The 20,245-nt window shown below is 44.5% G+C and overlaps 1 protein-coding gene across 2 annotated transcripts; it reads left to right on the forward strand.

Annotated features, from left to right (window-relative positions):
- The first annotated feature begins 434 nt into the window (after positions 1-434).
- Adipor1 (adiponectin receptor 1) lies at positions 435-18,418 on the forward strand. Of its 2 annotated transcripts, none has more exons than XM_055598172.1 (8): positions 435-617; positions 8,056-8,290; positions 10,552-10,668; positions 11,314-11,485; positions 12,435-12,621; positions 14,213-14,400; positions 17,115-17,308; positions 17,603-18,418. In XM_055598172.1, the coding sequence occupies exons 2-8, from the start codon at positions 8,150-8,152 to the stop codon at positions 17,729-17,731; spliced, it is 1,128 nt and encodes a 375-aa protein (XP_055454147.1). In that variant the 5' UTR covers positions 435-617; positions 8,056-8,149; the 3' UTR covers positions 17,732-18,418. The 2 variants fall into 2 exon arrangements, with proteins under 2 accessions (XP_055454147.1, XP_055454148.1); XM_055598173.1 differs by lacking the exon at positions 435-617 and adding an exon at positions 635-1,016.
- Positions 18,419-20,245: the final 1,827 nt, after the last annotated feature.

Below are 20,245 nucleotides of genomic sequence, written 5' to 3' on the forward strand. Positions count from 1 at the left end.
GCCTTTAATCGCAGCACGTGGGAGGCAGAGGCAGGAGGATGAGTTCCAACACAGCCAGGCTACACAGAGAAACCCTGTCTCGAAAAACCAAAAATAGAAAAAAAAAAAAAAAAAAAAGCGTTTCAGTGCTAGGGATGTACTTCGGTGGTAGAGGGCTTGCCTAGAGGTTCAATTCTCCCACCGAGAGAAGAAAAAATATACATATTTCAGAGTTGAATAGCCAGGACATGAGGGGGGAAATTCGGCATTCCTTCCCAGGGTCCGGATCCCTTTCCCATCACGCGCTCAGTGTGTACGGGGAGAAAAGGCTTTTGCAAATGGCCAGTGCGCGGCCCAGCTGGGACATCAGAGCGAGCGATTGGTCAGAACAGAGGCGGGGCGGGGCGAGCGCGAGAGCGCGCGGGTGATTGGCATGCGCAGGCATGCCTGGCTCGGAGCGGGGCGAGGTAGCGCCGGGAAGGTGACGCGGCTGCGGAGGTGACGCCGAGCGGTCGCGCGGCCCTTCCGGCGCGGGCAGGGCGCTGAGGATCGGGCGCCCCTCGGCCGCAGGCCGCCTCCAGCGCCGCGGGATGTAGCGCCCGGGCCGGCGGCCCCCCGCAGAGGCAGCCAGCCAGGCCGTAAGTGTCCTGGGTGGGCGGGGCGCCGGCTCTGGAGGGGACAGCGCGGGAGCGGCCCGCCCCTGGACCGCGGCTCGCGCACGGCCCTCCGAAAGGTCCGCCGTAAACATTTCCGGCCCCTCCCACCGCGCCCCGCCTCCATTTGGGGGTCTGCTCGCCGCGGTCGGGGCTCCGCAGTCCCGGTGTGCTGCCTTCGCAGCCGCGCTGGGGGACGGTCGCGTTTCAGCCCTGCTGGCGACCCCCGGAGGTGAGCCTGCGAGGAGCTGCGGCTGCGGGAGCACCGGCCCTGGGTGGCCGGGAACCCTAAGGCCCCGCCGCGATCCCTGCGGATCAAACGTGACGGGGCTCCCTCCTGGATAGGGTCGGAGGGGAGGTTGATGGCCGGTCGACAGGCCTAAGGTAATACTCGGTTAGAACGTAAACAGATGCCCAAGTGTTGGGAAAGAACCAGATTTTAGCTCAGAAATCTAGGGTTGGTGGATGCTGGTTTGTTTGAGAATTTGGGTCTTTCAGCGCTTGGTTTTTAAAAAAGTAAGTGGCTCTCTCTCCGTTTCTGGCGTTTCGTTGGTGAAGAAGCAGCTGGACAAATTTCAGTTTGCACAGTTTCAGATATCAGTGGAGCACGAAGAGGCCATGGGATCTACTATGTTAATCAGATTATATCCCTCGAGTATTTAGCATACGGGCCAGAAAATCCAGCAGTTGCCAGTTGTGTAAATCAAACGAAGATGGTAATGGGTGGTTCTTTATCAAACCAAAGTAATGTTAAGGTGTGTTCACTGCTTTTCTCTTTTGATAGTGCAGGGCAGACTTTGCTGGTGCAACCATTGTCCCTGGGAGTTTATAGCATCAGTACACTGCCGGGAACTCAGATAGGCTAATTAGAGTGCAGTGACAGGGGTTCCCGGCTTGGAGCCACTGCGTTTCGTTATTTCAGAAGTAGTTTCTGTGTATCTATTTTGTGATAGGTAATTGAGAAATCAGTCTTAAAAAGCCGGGGTTACCTGTTAAGTATTGGACTTTGCTGTGCCACTTCACAAACTGTACTTATTTGCACAGTAGAATCTCAAGCCTTGCTGTTCACAGTAGCCGAGAAATGGCATGATTTCTGAGGAAGAAGTAAATAAGTTACTACTTCCTGCATGCAAGAGAGAATCCTAGGAAGCAGCCTTAATTTAATAGCGGCCCCCCTGCCGGTGGACAGAGTACATTACCACAAGTAGGCTAACTTCTCTTCAGACTGACCTCAAAGGCTCCCTGATGGAAAATGGATTATTGACTGCTCTGGGTGCCATGCTTCTTCACTCCCCTGTTCACACTGCTGTGCCTTCCTGGAATGCCCTGCTGCTATCTATACCTATCAAATCTTAAAATACTCCTTCAAAGCTTTCTTGAGCATTTCAACTAAAGCGAAGCTTTTCCTCTCAGTTCCTCCAGCACTTGTTAGCTCTTAGCTTTATAGTGATGCTATTAGAAAACAAATTGTTCTCCAGGCGCTCGTGGTGAGAATAAAACACCTTTAATCTCAGCACCTGAGACAGAGGCAGGAAGATCTCAGAGTTTGAAGCCAGGCCAGAGTGACAGCCAGGACTACACAGACAACTCTGTCTTGAAAAACCAGAGGAAAAAAAAGAAAGAGAGAGAGAGAGAAAGAAAAGAAAAACGAAAACAAATTATCAGATTACTCAATAAACACCCTTACTTTCTAAACATTTTAAAAAATGTTAGATGTACAACTGTTGGTCTGCATGTGTATACCTTTTGGGCGCTGACAATGGGATGGCTGCCTTGGAACTGTGAGCCAACATGTGAGCGCTGGATATTAAACCAGGGTCCTCTGGAAAAACAGCAAGTGTTCTTAACCATTAAGCCAACTCTCTGGCCCTTGGTAAATCCCCTTTTTGTTGTTGTTTTAAGAGAGTTTCTTTGTGTAGCCCTGCCTGTCCTGGAATTGTGTAGGCCAGCTGGCCTGGAACTCAGATTTGCCTGCCTCCACCTCCCAATTGCTGGGATCAAAGGTGTGGGCCACCCCAGCTTCCGCCACCCTTCTACCTTCACCCCAGCTACCTCCTCGACCTGGCTCAGTAATCCCTTCTTAAAGGAAATCAGGAACCATTCCAAGGTTTTCCGTTTTGCCTTCTCCCTGGAGCCAGAGCTGTATATTTTTGTAGTCCTCTGCCCAGATCAGAGGATAGAATACCCTTGGTTGTAGTCTGGTAAATATGTCCCCTGCTTCTGTAGGAAGGAGTATAAAACCAAGCTGAAACTTTCTAACACACCCCTGCTACATTATCTTGCTTATTGCTTGTCACTCTGAGGAGCTGTGTAGTCATCTTCATGTGTAGGAGCTTTATTAAGTAATGCCATGTTTTTCTTGTCTGGTGCTGGTATTTATTCATCAAACTTGTTACATTTTGTCCTTAATGTCCCTTTGTCACCGATCTGCTCATCACACATTTCTCATCATGCTGAACTTGGCCCCATTTTGGTGCTTAGAAATGGTATGACTAATGTTTATAAAGTTTGTAGCTAACTTTATAACTTTGCAAGTTGAATTGCAGAGATCTTAAAGATACTCTCAAGCCAAACCAGTTCCAGGTGATTGGCTTTTAAGTACCTACCAGTTTCCTTGTGCTTCAGTGGGACTTTGGGGATGCACAGTTTAAAGTGAGTTTGGAGTTATACAGTTTTAAAGTGAATATTTGTAAAATGCTTGATTTTTAAAAAGCAGCTAGCTGAGCCAGGCATGGCAGCACATGCCTGCAATCCCAGCACTCAGGGAGGCAGAGGCAGGTGGATATGTGTGAGTTCGAGGCCAGCCTGGTCCACAAGTGAGTCCAGGACAGAAAAACCTGTCTCGAAAAACAACAAAAAAGGCAACTAGCAGGGCATGGTACATGCCTGTAAGTAATCCCAGCATTCCAGAGGCTGAGGCAGGAGGATTACCAGAGTTTCTAGACCAGTCTAGGTTAGTCAGGATGCACCAGGACTGCATAGCAAGACCCTGTCTCAAAAAGAGTTGGGATGGTGACATGAAAAAAAAATTCCTCCTGCTAGCCCTCCTCCTCCTTTTGGTGGGTCTGGCTGTAGGGGAGTTTACCTATGTTGGAGATTAAGAAGACCTTTTTTTTTTTTTTTTTTTTTTTCCTGTGGGGATAGTTGTAACTGGAGGAAAGTTACAAAGGAAGTTAGATTGTGACTTGTTTCCCCTTCAGATTCCATGTCATCAAGTACTTGGCATCAAGTAGAGCTGAGGCCCCCTACAGTAGTTTGGTAATGTCAAACACAGACTTTGCCTTGACTCATTTTCCCCCAAGAGAGCTGTGACATCAACCTCCCTAACAAAGACTGGTAGAGGAGGAATGGCTCTTTGTACTAGGCGGGTCTTCGGAACAATGAGAATCAAACGGCATAGACAAGACCCAGCTTGGCTACACACTCTCTAAAGAGTCTAGAACCTTAGGTCAAATCTCCCAGAACCTCTGAGCCTTAGACTCCGGGGAAAATGTGTGTCATAGCTTGGAAAACCTGGAAACTGCTTCAGAGAATAAGTTATCTTCAAAGTCTCTAAGGGAAACTCGCCAGCTAATTAGCTGGTGATTAAAAATCAACTTTTTCTCCAGGTTTGGTGCAGGATTATCTTGTTTGTAGGATCACAAATGCCTCTCCTTACTCCACAGCTTTAGTCTATAACAGCTTACATTTATCCAGCTGGGAAGCTTAGTGGTAAAAGTTTATTAGCTTGAGTTGAAGAAATCCTAACAAAAATGCGCTCTTGAGTTTGGCTCACTTACAATTTGCTGTGCTGGGTGTGGCCCATTTGAGAGGAAAGGTGTTTCCTATGAAACACATAAGGATGTAGAAGCAGGCAGAGAGTTGAGTGGCATCTTGGCTCTTCTGAATCTCCTGGAATCAGTGTCACACCTTAGGACTTTGTGTTGATTTTAAATTAACAGCCTAAGATGCTTGTAATTTCCTGTTGTTGGTGAATGGTCCACCCATAGCAGTGTTATTTTCAGGGCCTAGTGTCACTGCTCTTTTTTCTTGCCAGACCTCAGATCCCTCTCTCTTCCTTTCCTGTCTCTGTGTTGCTACAGTTTAGAAGACCAAACTGGACAATGGACTTTGCTCACTATGCTGACATGATCTCCATTGACCTCCATTGTATGTACATTAATGCATGATATGTTCTGTTTGATGAATTGTAGCTGATGGCTGCCTGTGAGTTAACCGGGTGGCAGCTAGGTTTGGAGACTAGCTAGATTAAGAAGATGGGAGAGGATGGGAGCTAGTGATAGAGGAGCTGGACAGAATCAGGAGAATCAGGTGATTTGGAATGAAAAGAGAACAAAACTTTGATGTCCAAGAGATTTGAAGTCACAAAACTTTTCTGGTCAATTAAAGAGACTAGGAAAAATACTGACTTGGATTCCCTTTCAGATCTTTGGACAACTTGAAGTTTGTGTTATTCTTGTGCCTCTAGTGGACTGTTTAAACAGCACTCAACTGAATTGTGTGTGACCCTTCTGCTTAAGGGGTTCTCTTCCTGCACTGACCTGGAGCAGTGAGACCATGTCACAAATTAACTTATGCCATCTGGTTATACCAAAGACAGGGACAAAACTTGTCCAACTTCTGTTTTCTACAGGGCCTTATAGAACTAAACACATTGGTTAAATTTTCAGTGAATGAGTTGGCTTACTCGGGGGAAAAGGATAAGAAAGAGAAAGCCCTACAGCAGAAAAAAAGGCACAAAGCTTGACCAGTAGTATGATAAATCATATGTTTGTTGGCCGGAATGTGCCCCATTCATTCATTTTGAAATATGGATTCAGACCAAAGCTATGGATGTGCATCATTTTAGGGCCCATGTGTTCCTGTGTTTCAGAACACGACTGTCTCTGTTTCTTCCTGATCTACTAACTGTAGCTTAGTGTGCCCTTCCTTTCAGGCTTCTCAAAGATGACTGAAACTCTTTGTTGGTTTGTTTGTTTGTTGTTCAATGTTATGAATTAATCTCAGGGAACTGTTTATTCAGTAGCACTTCCCTTTGAGGAAGTATGTTTTAAGGTCAGCTGCTAAAATTTCCCAGTGTTGCTTCTCACGTGAATTGCCTATCTGCTGAAATTTCCAGGGGCCTCCAGTTTCCTGTTCCTCTTGAGATCAAGTGTGGATGTGATTGTGTGTGTTTGCAAATGTCTTGTCATAGTCTTGCACACTTAAAGGTGGAGGAGCTGGCTGTGTTGACAAAAAGTTGTACCATGTAATGAGTTATTGTCTGTGTCTCTCTGGGACCAGATGTGACTATTTCAGCTGTGTGTGTCTTAAGCGTGGGATGATGCATGACTTCCATGAGTAGTGCCTTCACCTGAGGGCAGATTAAAATATTAGTCAGGCATCTGTAGAATCAATAGGAGGCAGGCAGGCAGGTATGGGCATTTGTTTGGGGAATTAGCCTACATGAGTGTGTAGGTTAACTCCCAAAATAGAACATCTACAAGCTAGAGAACAAGGAAATCTGGTGGTGTAAGTACCAATTGAGGATGGAATGCTTGAGAACCTGGAGGCTGTTGGTGCTTGTCCTAGAGTCCAAAGGCCAGAAGATTCCATCATAAGAGAGAACACTTATTTATTTGAGGCAGGGTATTACTGTGTAGCTCTGGTTGGCCTGGAACTCTGTAGACAAAGCTGGTCTTGAATTCGACAAGGTCCACCTGCCTCTGCCTCCAGAGTGGTGGATTAAAGGCACGCACACCACGGCCTGTCAAAGTCCACTTTTCTTCTGTTTTCTTTGACCTGTGAGGCAGCTAATTAGATGATGCTTATTGTCATGGATGAGAGCAAATCTTCGTTATTCAGGTTACTAAATGAAATGCCAGTTCCTTCTTGAAAGCCCGCACTCCAGAGAATGCTTTACCAACTATCTGGATGCCCCTTAATTCAGCCATTGATATCTAAGATTAGCCATAACCTACATAAGCCTAATGATAATCCCTGGGAGGGAGTTGAGATTACTCTTGGGTAAAAACTAGTGCAGATGCCAAAGATGTTTGTTTATGTAGTGAGCTGCCATGGGTGAAGCAGTGTGTCTTTAGGGAATAGTCATGTTTACTTTTCAACATGAAAGAGTCAAGCTTAAGTTTTTCTCTCTCATACAACCCACTGTGGTGTTTCTCATCGCCCTGTGTTAATATTCTGGCTAGGGCTGTTGCTTGGAAGACTTGGTAATTTGCCACATCGTAGAAGTCTTAGGAAACTTTCCTTTTCTTTTTTATATTATTTATACCTCACTGAGGCCTAATTAGAAAATATTACATCAAATCCAATGCAGAAAATCCTAGAGTGTCTGAGAGTTTTCAGAGACTTAAGTCTGATTTTCCTAAAAGATGTTATGTGCCTGTATCTGGTTATAAAAGGTGATTTGAATGGGGCTGAGGTTTATGGGCTGTGGTGGTTGGGACGCACTCTTGCAGAGCCGGTCATTAGGTATGTGTGTGGTAAAGGGCAAAGTTGGGGTGCTCCTTGGGTTCAGCTTCCTGCTTCCAGGTAAGTCATTGCTGCTGTAAGAGAAGTGTGATGAAAGCTTGTTATCCTAAAGACTAATCCTAAAACATCAGTAAATTTTGCAGAGGAATTAACCACTGAATATATTTAGCCTTTTTTCATGCAAGGCATGCTCGTCCAAATATATGTAGATAAAAGCCAAATCAGTGCAGTTGGCATAATTCATTATTAAGCCTGTCTGATCTTTTAATATTACAGCCAGGTGTGAGTTTCACATAAAAAACGAAAAAAATCTAGGCATGGTGGCCCACACCTTTAATCTCAGCACTGGAGGCAGAGGCAGGTAGATCTCTGAGTTTGAAACCAGGCTGTTCTGTATATCAAGTTCCAGGCCACCTGGAGCTACAACCCTCAACCTCCAGTCCCCCAAAAGAAATAGGTTTACTTAGTACACTGCAATGAAACAGTTAGACAGTAACAAGAGTACAGCAAGTCTTTGTATTTTTGTTATCAATTTCACATGTAGGCCTTTCATGAGGAGAATGGCATTATCATTCTCTATTCCTGTGGGAGAGCCTTTTCAGAGTGGGTACCCATTTTGTGATGGTGACAGTTTGGTACAGTAACAATAGACCCTTGAAGGTAAAGAGAACTAGGTGTTAACCTTTTTGTACATTTTTACATATATATGAGTGTATATAATGAGATAACATGTATATTAGATTATATGTGTATGAGATTTTATGTTTGCATATGTGTGAGATTAGAGAGTTTCTGGTGAAGAATGATATTCTAAAGAAGACAGATTTCATTTAAACAATGAGCTAGCCTTTACAGTTAGAGGCAGGGTAAGTGGATTAGCTGTGTCATATTCAGTGTAGGATTACAGAAGTGAATTCCATGTTGTCAACACCCCTTGTGTTTGTATTTGCAGTGTCTACCATCACAGGAAGATCTCTGCCCTCTGGGGCTGAGAGACCCCAACCTTTCCTCAAGCTGAAGCTGCAAGGTATTGAGGTACCAGCCAGATGTCTTCCCACAAAGGATCTGTGGTGGCACAGGGCAATGGGGCTCCTTCTGGTAACAGAGAAACTGACACGGTGGAACTGGCTGAACTGGGACCCCTGCTGCAGGAGAAGGGCAAGCGGGCAACCACCAGCCCAGCCAAGGTAAGCTGTCTCCCAGAGTTGCTCCCTTGACTCTTGCCCTCCTCAGCTTCTTCAGTCTGTTGTTTAAGATCTCACCTGAATTCCATCATATCCACAGTGCCTTGGGAATAGCCCTATATAACTCTTCATCGTGCCCATTTTAGGTATCTTCATTTTTCTCTCTGTGAGCTTTGAAGAGTTAATTTCCAAAATAGCACAAGTGCTTTTGTAAACTTGGTGTCCAGCAGAAACACTGCAGTAAAATAATAATCACTAATTAATGTGCACAAATGAATTTAATAGACAAAAATTCCTTCAACTATGACAAGTGGAGATAAAGTAGGTAAAAACAATTCTAGAAATAGCCAGTCCAGAGCTGATGTGGTGGCACTCCGTCACACACAACATGCTTCTCATTCTTAGTGTGTCTTCTTCACAGCCACATCTCTGCGTCATGAAGGCAGAACAGGGAGTGAAGGGCTCTGCTTTTCCCTCTTTAAATGAGTAAGGGGAAAGACCTTGTAGCACTCTAGCCAGCACTCAGTCATGCTCTTCATGGAAAGGGTGTGACGCGTTTTTGGGGGGGCCTGGGTGTGAAACTGCAGTAACATTGCCACCCTGAATTAACTTAGGGACTGTGTTCCTAAGAGAAGAGAGAAAAAATGGGTATTGGCATAGACAAGCTACAGTCTGTACCACAAAGTCTAGAAGGGATTAGGGTCTTACACAGGAGAGAGTAAACACAGCCCAGAGAAAGTGAGCTACCAGACTTGCCATCTATGTTCTGAAGCCCTGGATCAGGAGAAAACTCCTCCTTCCCTCCCCCGCCCTATGGGGGGTGGATGGCAAGTACTTTCTGTAGGCTAGCTATGGTAGTGTATGCTGATAATCTCAAAATTTGGTAGGCTGAGGCAGGATTGCAAATTTGAACCTAGCCTGGTCGACATAGACATTTTCTGAAAAACAATATCAGCAACAAAAATTGCTATGTTTAACTGGGTGTGGGGACACATATCAGTATTTGAAAGACAGAGGCAAACAGATCTCTTTAAGTTCCAGGGCTGCATGGTCTACGTAGGGAGAGCCTATCAAGAGAGATAGATAAGTAAGTAAGTGAGATTGCTGTTTGGTTGGCCCAGGGATCAGTACTGCTGCTTTGAGTGTGCCAGCTCAGAGGCCCTGGGTATCTGGGGGATGCTGTGTTGGGAAGGGATTTTGAATCCCAGCTTTCAGAAGGTACAGGCAGGTAGATCTTGGTTTCTGTGGCCAGCCTGGTCATGTAATGAGCTCCAAGTCAGCCAGGGCTACATAGTTAAACCCTGTGGGGTTGGTGGGGAAGGGGGAATAGATTGATGAATAGATAATTAGTAATAGACCGGAAGATAAGACTGTTTGGGGAAATTGGGGAAAGTTAAAGACTACTTGTCCTCAGAAAGGATGGGGCCTAGCAAGATCTTTCACTGAGTAAAGGTGCTTGCTTCAAGCCATCTGATGTGCTGAGTTTGATCCCTGGAACCTACAAGGTAGAAGAAAGGAACCTACTTCTTCAGGCTGTCTTGAGATGCACACAGAGATACACTCACACACACAGAGCTAACACAATAAAATTTTTAAAAATTGTTTTTTTTTGTTGTTTTTGCTTTTTGAGACAGGGATTCTTTGTGTAGCCTTGCCTATCCTGGACTCATTTTGTAGACCAAACTCACAGAGATCCTCCTGCCTCTGCCTCCCAAGTGCTGGGATTAAATGTGTGTGACGCCACACCTGCCTTTAAAGAAAATTTTTTAAGAAAACAGACACATAAGATCTAAGGCAACATGTACCTGTAATAAAATTTAAATAAATGAGGTTAAATTAAAATAAAAAATATCAGCCAGGAGTGGTGGTGCACGCCTTTAATTCCAGCACTTGAGAGACAGAGGCAGGTGGGTTTCTGTGAGTTTGAGATCAGCCTGGTCCACAGAGTGAGTTTTAGGACAGCTAAGGATACACAGAGAAACTATGTCTCAAAAAATAATAATTATAGTTAATAATAAATAAAGTTTCTAGGGCTGGTGCACTCAGGCTGTGTTTTTCCAAGGCTGGTTTCTCAGTCTGCCTCCTCTATGCCAAATAGAATTGAATGAATGACAAAGTGTGACTCTCAGACAGCAGTGTTGAACACAGCAGGAATCACAGGAGTGGAGGCACAAGCTTTATGAAGAAGAGGCTGGGTGGAATGCATGCATTAGATCTCCCCAGAAATGTGCAAGTTAGGAGCTTGTTGTTTGTTGCTTTCTTAGGCTGAAGAAGAACAAACATGCCCAGTGCCCCAGGAAGAGGAGGAGGAGGTGCGGGTACTGACGCTTCCTCTGCAAGCCCACCATGCCATGGAGAAGATGGAGGAGTTTGTCTATAAGGTATAGCCTAGAGCCAGAAAGGGGGACTGGGAAGGCGGGCCCAGGCTTGTCTGGAATATTTCTAATCCACAAACCTACCTGGGGTTGAAGAGCTTTTGTTTGATGACTTGAGTTCAATCCATTGAGCCTCGTGGTTAAAAAAAAAAGTAATTCCCACAAGTTGTCCCAGGAGCTTCACATGCGCACTGTTGCACATGTATGCCCACACATATACATACAAAATAAGTAGACACAATTTTTTAAATAAAGAAGAAAGAATTCCTGCTTTATGAAGATGTTGTATTAACACAGTGAGAACTTTGAGTGTAAACTGAGGAGCAGGAGACAAAAAGGCTCTCTAGGAAAACAACAGTGGAAGGGTTTGTGTTTGTGAAAACATTTCTAATTTCTTTGTTTTCTTTCATTATATTAGTTTTGAAAATTCAAGGAGCATAAAGGAGGTTCACCATAAGTAGTCAAACTCTCAGTCAGTACTCTTGTTAGTCCCATCTTCCTGTCTTCGGTATCTCTGAGTCCAGGCCTACCTTCCTGTGACTCGGGACCATCTGACCCTTAGTGATAGCCTTCTACACAGGTTCTTCAGTGCAGTGGTCTCTGGAACCCTGCTTTTCACTGGCCCATCTGAAGGCATTATGTGTATTGTAGGTCTGGGAGGGCCGTTGGAGGGTCATCCCATATGATGTGCTTCCTGACTGGCTGAAAGACAATGACTACCTGCTACACGGCCACAGACCACCTATGCCCTCCTTTCGGGCTTGCTTCAAGAGCATCTTCCGAATCCACACAGAAACTGGCAACATCTGGACGCATTTGCTTGGTGAGTGATTTGCATGAAGGAAAAATACAATTTTTAGTAACTAGTGCTGTACTACCAAGTAACATACTCAGCAAGAATTTTAGTCCTGGGTTGGCAGTGGTAAAGTACACCTTAAATTCCAGCACTTGGATCTCTGAGTTCAAGGCCAACGTGGTTTACATAGGAATTTCAGGTCCACCAAAGAAACAAACAACAAAAAAGGAATTCCAGTCTTACCAAGTAACTTATACCATTTGTCCACAGGGAGAGAATAAAATTTCTCTGAATAGTTGATATTAGTAATTTTGCCTTTAAATTACCATCGGCCTTACTTGACATTTGATTGCTGATCTGTACAACAGGGGAGAAGGCCTGATACTGAAGGCTGTAGGAGTACTTGTGCTTTTTGGATTCCTGGTAAAACATCCCTACGGTGGGAAGTCCTATTTCCTAACCTGCCACTGTAAGAACAAAATGCCAACATCTCACAGAATGCTTTTTTTGTGGCCTGAGAGTGGATGTTGACTGACACTGCCTAGCTTCAAGAAGCCCTGGGTTTGATTCTTCAGTGTTGACGCTGAGTAAACTGGGCATGGTGACACATGCCTACAATCCCAGTACTTAGGAGGTGGAGACAGTACACTGGGAGCTGGAGGCCAGCCAGGGATATGTTTGACCCTGTCTCAAAAATAAAAACACTGGGGTTGGAGAGATGGCTTAGTGATCAAGAGCACTGGTTGTTCTTCCAGAGGATCTAGGTTTAATTCCCAACATGCACATGGCAGCTCACAACTGTCTGTAACTCCAGTTCCAGGGCACTTGACATTCTGACACAGATAAACATACAGGCAAACCACTGATGCACATAAAATAAGATAAAATCAAAATGTTTTTGTCTTGGTTTGTTCTCTTACTGATGACGTATATTCCACTTTTCCTCATGGTTGTTTTTCCTTTTTCCCTTGTGCAGGTTTTGTGCTGTTTCTCTTTTTGGGAATCTTGACCATGCTCAGACCAAATATGTACTTCATGGCTCCCCTACAGGAGAAGGTGGTGTTTGGGATGTTCTTTCTGGGCGCAGTGCTCTGCCTTAGCTTCTCCTGGCTCTTCCACACCGTCTATTGTCATTCAGAGAAAGTCTCTCGGACTTTTTCCAAGTAAGTTGAAAGACTAGCAGGATCAAAGACCATGTGCATTATTGTCACATCTTGTCCCAGTGCTGAGCAGGTGCTTGGAGCCGCTGTAACTCTTAATGAATCCCTGTTGTGCCCAAGGAGATGAAGTTTTCTCTTCTGTCATTATGTCAAGATGATGAAGTTTTTCTTATAAAAACTTAAACTTCCCACAGCCTCTCATATCTAATTCTGGGATATGTTTTTACTGAAACAGTGCTGTCTTTTGTGAAACTTGAGATGCCAGTGGGTTGCTTTCAAGACCATGTACCTAATACCAGCTTATCTTTATATTGGCTTGGGCCAAGTGGTATGTGGCAGGCAGTCTATGCTTCACACTGCTAGTGCTCTGCCCTCATGCAGAGCTTATCTTGGTTGGCCAGGCATTACCAGAAGCATCAGCTGTCTCAGAGGGAGCCGGTGTCCCGAGCTCAGCGTGGGGTTCTGTTTACTTGGGTGGTGGTTGTTCCTGCTGTTTTAGTGATAGTGGGAGGTTATGTTGTTTCTCCCAATAACACCAGTAATGAGAGTGCATCTTTATTACTTAGCATGTCAATTCCAAGCAAGACGGGATGCACCTGTTTCCTAAGCTACTCAGTAGGCTGAGACAGGAGGATCAGTTGAGCTTAGAAATTTGAGGCAAGCCTGAACAATGTAGCAAGAAGCAAGACCCTGTCTAAAATCAGAAAGGAAAAAAGATATCTGGTAGCTGCCATTTCTAATCTCAGCCTCAGGAGCCTAAGGCAGGAAAATTACTGTGAGTTTCAGGCTAGCCCAGGCTACATGGTGAATTTCAGGTTAGCCTGGGCTAAAGAGCAAGACTCTCCAAAAACAGGAGAGTTTGTTAGATGGTTCTGTGGATAAGCACTTATCACCATGCCTAATGACCCAAGTTCAGTCCTGGGACCCACACAGGAGAAGGTAGAAGCCAACTCTGACCTCCATTCTCAGTCGATAGTGAACACATACATACAACTAAATTAATGGATGAAAAGAAAAAGTCACTAAGAGGAGGGCTAGCAAAAGAACCTCTTAGGCCAAGCATAGTAGTACATAAGTAATCCCAGCACTCAGGAGGTAGAGGCAGGAGAATGAGCTAAAACTGGAGACCAGTTTAGGCTACCTTGTGAAGTTACGGCCTTTTAGAAGGACCTTGTCTCAAATAGGAAATAGAAACCCGCTAATGAGGCTCCTAATCCAAGGGTTTTAGTTTTAGAACTCCATCAGATGAGAGAAATAATCCAGAGCCCTTGCTGAGTGTAATGTTCTAAAGTGGCTGATGCAGCCCAGGCTGGACTTAAGGTTCAATGTGTGGCATTGAACTCCCATCCTTTGCCTTCACCTTCCAAGTGCTAGAATTACAGGCATGTGCCACACTTGGCCTTCTTAGAGAATGTTTTCCTGGAAAGCAAAGTGTGCTCAGCCTTGTGGAATTTGGGTGCAGGATAGATTGTGGGGAGTGTTGAGACTGGAGGTAGTCTGCTGTGTGCAGGTGAAGACAGCTAACTAGGTGATGGGCTGCAGGAATTCCTCGTTTCTCCTATTCATGTGCTTGGTTTTTGTGGCTTATTTTTAGACTGGACTATTCAGGGATTGCTCTACTGATAATGGGGAGCTTTGTCCCCTGGCTCTATTACTCCTTCTACTGCTCCCCACAGCCACGGCTCATCTACCTCTCCATCGTCTGTGTCCTGGGAATCTCTGCCATCATTGTGGCACAGTGGGATCGGTTTGCCACACCTAAGCACCGGCAGACAAGAGCAGGTGGGTAGAAATGGGCTTGGTTCTGCATGCCTCTAATCCAGTGGTCCTCAACCTTCCCAGTGCTGCAACCTTTAATACAGCTCCTCATGTGGTGGTGACCCCAACCAGAACATTATTTCATTACTACTTCATTACTGTAATTTTGCTACTGTTACAAATCATAATGTAAATATCTGTTTTCTGATGGTCTTAGACAATCCCTTTGACCCTCAAAGAAATCTTGACTTACAGGTTGAGAATCACTGCTTTAATTCCAGTTACTAAAGAGGTCAAGTTCAAGGCCAGCCAGATGACCATGTCTCAAAGAAAAAGATAAAAGGGCTAGAGATAATTCCAGAGAACGTTTGCCTTTTGCCTAGTATATGCAAAGCCTGGGTTCAGTCCCTAGTACCAGAGAGTGGAGAGGAGAGAAAGGAAGGGGTCAGGCAGGTAGGAAGGCAGTGTTGTCAAGCTCAGAGGTATTGGACCATGGCTGAATCCACCCAGCTCTGCATTTTATTTCATGAAATCCACACAAACTGATTTAAACTTGAAAAGTAGTGTGAATTTTCTAAGCTGTTTTCCCTTGGTAGTTCAGTTCTAATGGGTCAGGTCATAACATACCTGGTCAGTTAACTTCAAGCTTTAAAGCTTCAGTTAGCTTTGATGCTTTAAAAGTATAGCAAACACAGTCATTTTTAGTGACTGAATCCTAAGCACTAAGACAAGAAAATAAAATTAACATACCCAAGCCAGGTGTGGTGATTTATGCCCCTAATCCCAGTACTTGGGAGGATGACACAGGAAGATTACATGTGTTCCAAGGCAGCGTGGGCTAAGTACAGATCAAGACCCTGCCTCAAAACAAACATAAATGAAAACATGTATATACTTTGGAGCATTTTACCAGGAATGGAGTATCTGGTTTTGTGAATAAATACCTTGAGCATAAACATTAGTAGCAACTGATATAATAGCAAACATTTAGGCATCTTCTTTCCTGTTGACTCACTGGATTCTTTAGGTTTTTAATACTTGGAGCAATACTACCAATTAATTACTCTACTTTTCAGAACCCTTAGCTCTTTTTTTTCCTAGTTTATTTTATGTATGTGGGTGGTTTGCCCACATGTATGTATGTGTGCCACTTGCATGCCTGGTACCTGCAGAGGCCAGAAGAGGATATTGAATCTCCTGTAGCATGGGTGCTATGATGAGGACTGGGACTTGAACCCAGGTCCTCTCAAAGACCAGCCAGTACTCTTAACTGCCGACCTACCCTTTTTTTTTTTTTTTTAGCTGACACAGGGTTTTTTATATACTCTGACTTTCCTGGAACCAGGCTGGCCTCAAATTGATAATCATCTGCCTCTGCCTCCCAAGAGCAGCAGTTAAAGACATGCACCACCACCACAAGAAACCCCTCTCCCAGTATATGCTGTCTTTTAAATCATCAGCTAAGAGTGTCAGCCACTGTTTAAACAAGGGCATCTGCAAAGCAGAGACGATAGTCCCTGCCCAGTTCTGGATGGTGTGGGAACAAGTCCTCAGTCCTCCTTCTACTTACTCGTGTCCCTGCAGCTTCAGGCACTGTTCATCTGGTATACACTTCCATCTGTCCAGGTGATCAGAGTTGTGGTTACTTCAGTCCTTTTGTGATTTAAAAAAAAAAAAAAATGTAATTTTTTATTAAGAACGTTGTATATGTATAGTCTTTTGATCCTATCTGTTCTCCCCTCCAGCTTCCTGCCAGACCTTCCCTTCCTTGTCCCCTCCCAACCTCATGCCTGTTTTTTGTTTTTTGGTGTTTTGTTTTATTAAGAGCCCAGTTAGTGCTGTCCCTATGCACATGTGAGTGGGGCCACCACTGTAACGTGGGCAACCTCCTGTGGCCAGTTTCCTCCCAGTGGCTCATTTTTTTAGTAACCATCAACTGTCACTAGCTCCTTGGGGATGGGACCTTGTGATCCTTCCCAGGCTGTGCTGGAATTTTGACTGGCTTAATCCTCTGCAGGTGTTTAATGGTCCCTTTTTAAAAAGATTTATTGTTTACTTATGATTATGAGTGTATCTTGGTTGTGTATCTGTGCATGTGCCCATGGAGAAAAGCGTGGCAGTTGTGAGTTGCCCAAGCTGGATGCTGGGAACTAACATGGAAATATCTGGAAGACCAGCAGATGCCATTACACTGAGCTGTCTCTTCATCTCTTTCTACTATCTTAATGGAAAACCTGCTCTTCTGGCTTTGGAGCCTCTGTGTCGTGGCCATCTAGGATCTGTACAAAGTCAGCCATCAGATGATTTTTAACTTTTTGTGTTTGTGTGGTTTTTCAAATTCTGTCTGTTTTGAGAAAGGGTCTTACTAGGTAGTCCTTACTAGGTAGAACTCAGTATGTAGACCAAGCTGGCCTAGAACTAAAAATGATAAACTTTCTTCTGCCTACCAAGTTCTGGGGCACCACCATGCTAGCCGCCTCCCTACCCCCTTATTTTATTTGTATATATGTATGAGTTTGTGTCTGCCATGTGTGCAGGTGCCCACGGAGGTCAAAAGAGAGGGCACAGGATCTCCTGGACCTTTGAGAACTATCTGCAGACTATTAGCCATCTTTGCCTAAACTTTCTCAACGTGTATAATTTATAAGAACAGTGCTTTTCATAAATACAATTCCAGATTCGCAGCAGTGCCTTCCACATAGCTGTTTCCTGCTGACAGTCATGTCTGTTCTGTTCAGGAGTGTTCCTGGGACTTGGCTTGAGTGGTGTTGTGCCCACCATGCACTTTACTATCGCCGAGGGCTTTGTCAAGGCCACCACTGTGGGCCAGATGGGCTGGTTCTTCCTCATGGCTGTGATGTACATCACTGGAGCTGGCCTTTATGCTGCTCGGATTCCTGAGCGCTTCTTTCCTGGAAAATTTGACATATGGGTAAGAAATGACTCCTAGAAGGGTCTGTGATGGTGAGTAACTGGACAAGGTCAAAGCTCTGAGTAGAAGGTGGTAAGAGATCTGGGTCATGAAATATTTGAGTGTACATTGTGTCTGAAGGAAGAGGATTAGCAAAATCAACACTGATGTCCCTCAGAGTTTCATAGTACATTGGTTCTATAACAAGCATCATTTTATGATGTAAAGCAGTTTTTAAGGGGGAACCAGAAGAGGCAAGTGCTTCCTCTGACTCCTTTCCATCTCCTAAGGGTGGATCTCTGTTTCTTCTTGCAGTTCCAGTCTCATCAGATCTTCCACGTCCTGGTGGTGGCAGCCGCTTTTGTCCACTTCTATGGGGTCTCCAACCTTCAGGAATTTCGTTATGGCCTAGAAGGTGGCTGTACCGACGACTCCCTTCTCTGAGCCTTCCCACCTGAAGGGTGGAGGAGGAACTTCCCAAGTGCTTTTAAAAATAACTTCTTTGCTGAAGCAAGAGGAAGAGTCTAAGTTGTCTGTTTCTAGAAGAAACCTCGTAGAGAAGTCAGTAGCAGTGAAGCTTCAGCTCACTGTCCCAGCCACCGGGCAGTGCACTTCACATGTGCATTCCCGGCAGCCACCTCCACAGGCTACTGCTGGTCCTCCACAGGTAGGACTTGGAGCTCATGTTGAGACTTCACCCATTCCTCCAGCCATTTTAGGGAAAAAATATGAACTGGGATTCTTCAGAAATTATGTGTTTTTTTTCTTGAAGAAAATATCCCTCCCGTACCCCACCCTTACCCTTTGTTACTTGGCCAATAACAGGCCATCCATTTTTGTAGCACACTTTTCAAAAACAATGATAACCTGCTCCCATCTTTCTAGGGCCTAGATCAGCTCACGTGGCAGGACAAACAAAGCCACTGCCTTGATGTAGCCCGGCTAATCATGGAAGTATGTCCAGGCTTCAAGTAACTTAAGTTTAAATATTTTTTTTCTTGGCAGAGTAATGTAAAATTAAAATGGGGAAGATATTTAATATTTAATACTAAGCTTTAAAAAGAAACCTGCTATCATTGCTATGTACCGTGATGCAAAGGCTATGGTGATAATAAAAGAAAGTACAGACAACGCTTGGCATTCAGAGAGTTACCATGTGTCGCAACCATTTGCTCACAACTTCTGAGGCTTGAGGCTTATGATGACTCCAGCTTCTACTGAAACACAAACCTGAATCATTGACAGACTTGTGGGCAGCAAATGAGCATAATTCAGTTCCTAGCTCTCATCTCTAATACAGCTTAGTACCACACAGACACCTGATTAGAATTACTGTGCTGACTGGTGATGTCCCTCAGATGATAGAATGTTTGCCTACAAGCACAAAGCCCTGCGTCTGATCACCATATCACATAAATCAGGCATGATAGTTCACGCCTATAATGGCAACACCAAGGAGGTAATTGTAAACATGAGACTATTATAGATGAGACAGTCTCAAAAATAACAACAAACCATTGTGCTCTGGTAGTGTTTTGGGGTTTTTGTTTGTTTTTTCAAGACAGGGTTTCTCTATGTAGTCTTGCTGTCCTGGGCTCACAGTATAGTCCAGGCTTGCCTCAAATTTAGAGATCTGCTTGCTGGGATTAAAGGCATTCAGGACATTTGGTTTTTCAAGACAAGGTCTCTATGTAGCTTAGGCTGTCCTGGAACTCACTCTGTAGACCAGGCTGGTCTCAAAATCATAGAGATCCTCCTGCCTCTGCCTCCCAAATACTGGGATCAAAGGTGTGTACCACCACTGCCCAGTAGTAGTGTTAGAGAGTCTCAAATGTTGAGATACACCCTAGAGCTTAGTTTTATTAACACGACCCTACTGCTGCTAGAGAATTGCGCAGTCAGTGCAATGTTCAACATAGGGAAGGGTGGCATGCACTTGTAATCCCAGAGCTGGGCGGGGAGACCACTGGGCCTCTCTAGCCAGCCAACCTAGTCTATGTGACTAGTTCCAGGATAGAGAACTTGTCAAAAAAAAAAAAAAAAGACAGTGCTTAAAGAACTGTTCCTGAGGTTGTTGAATGTCTGTACTCCCTCTCTCACACACAAACACAAGCCCACCTTGTTTGCTGTGATTGTCTCAACAAAGGGTGATTTATGGTCTTTGATACCTTTGTGCATTATACTAAACTTGGTTAAGAGGTTCTGTTCATTGGGTGGTGTGAGCTGGTAGCAATTCTCAGCAAATAAGCAGTCACCATGAGTTACAGTGTGTTCATTTGAAAGTCTGTACAAGTGAGGACAAATGATCTTGTGAAGAAACAATTTAGCTGGGCATGGTAGTGCATGCCTTTAATCCCAGCACACCAGATGTAGAGGATCTCTGAGTCCTAGGAGAGCTAAGATTAAATAGACCCTGTCTACAAAACAAAACCAAAAAAAAAAAGAAAAGAAACAATTCACCTAGACCAAGAAACAGAAAATTTCCTGGTTCTCAAGTGACAACCCAGGAAACAGAAATAAAAACCAAATGGACAAAGGTGGGCATGGTGGTGCATGCCTTTCATCCCCACAACCAGGAGACAGAAATAGGTAGACAGCTATGAATGTGGGAGTAGCGTGGTCTCGGTAGTGAGGCCCAGGTCAGCCAGGGCTTCACCCAGGGCTGCAGTGTGATCCTGTCTCAAATGAAAACAGAAAAGAGAAAGCATTTTACCCAACCAGATAGGCACAATCATGTAGCCCAGTCTGGCCTCAAACTGGATGTGCAGCCATGGATGGTCTTGAACTCTTGATGCTCCTGCTTCTACCTTCTTAATCCTGGGATTACAGGCATGCACAATACTCTGTAAAAATCATACTTTATCCAGAGTATATATTTCCTATTCATGTGTCATTTGTATTCTATGAAATACTTTATTTGCTACTAGTAATATTTGAAATAATTTATTATTGTTTTAG

The sequence above is a fragment of the Psammomys obesus genome, unplaced genomic scaffold (genome assembly GCF_907164565.1).
Source record: "Psammomys obesus unplaced genomic scaffold, mPsaObe1.curated_primary_1811, whole genome shotgun sequence".
Classification (NCBI taxonomy): domain Eukaryota; kingdom Metazoa; phylum Chordata; class Mammalia; order Rodentia; family Muridae; genus Psammomys; species Psammomys obesus.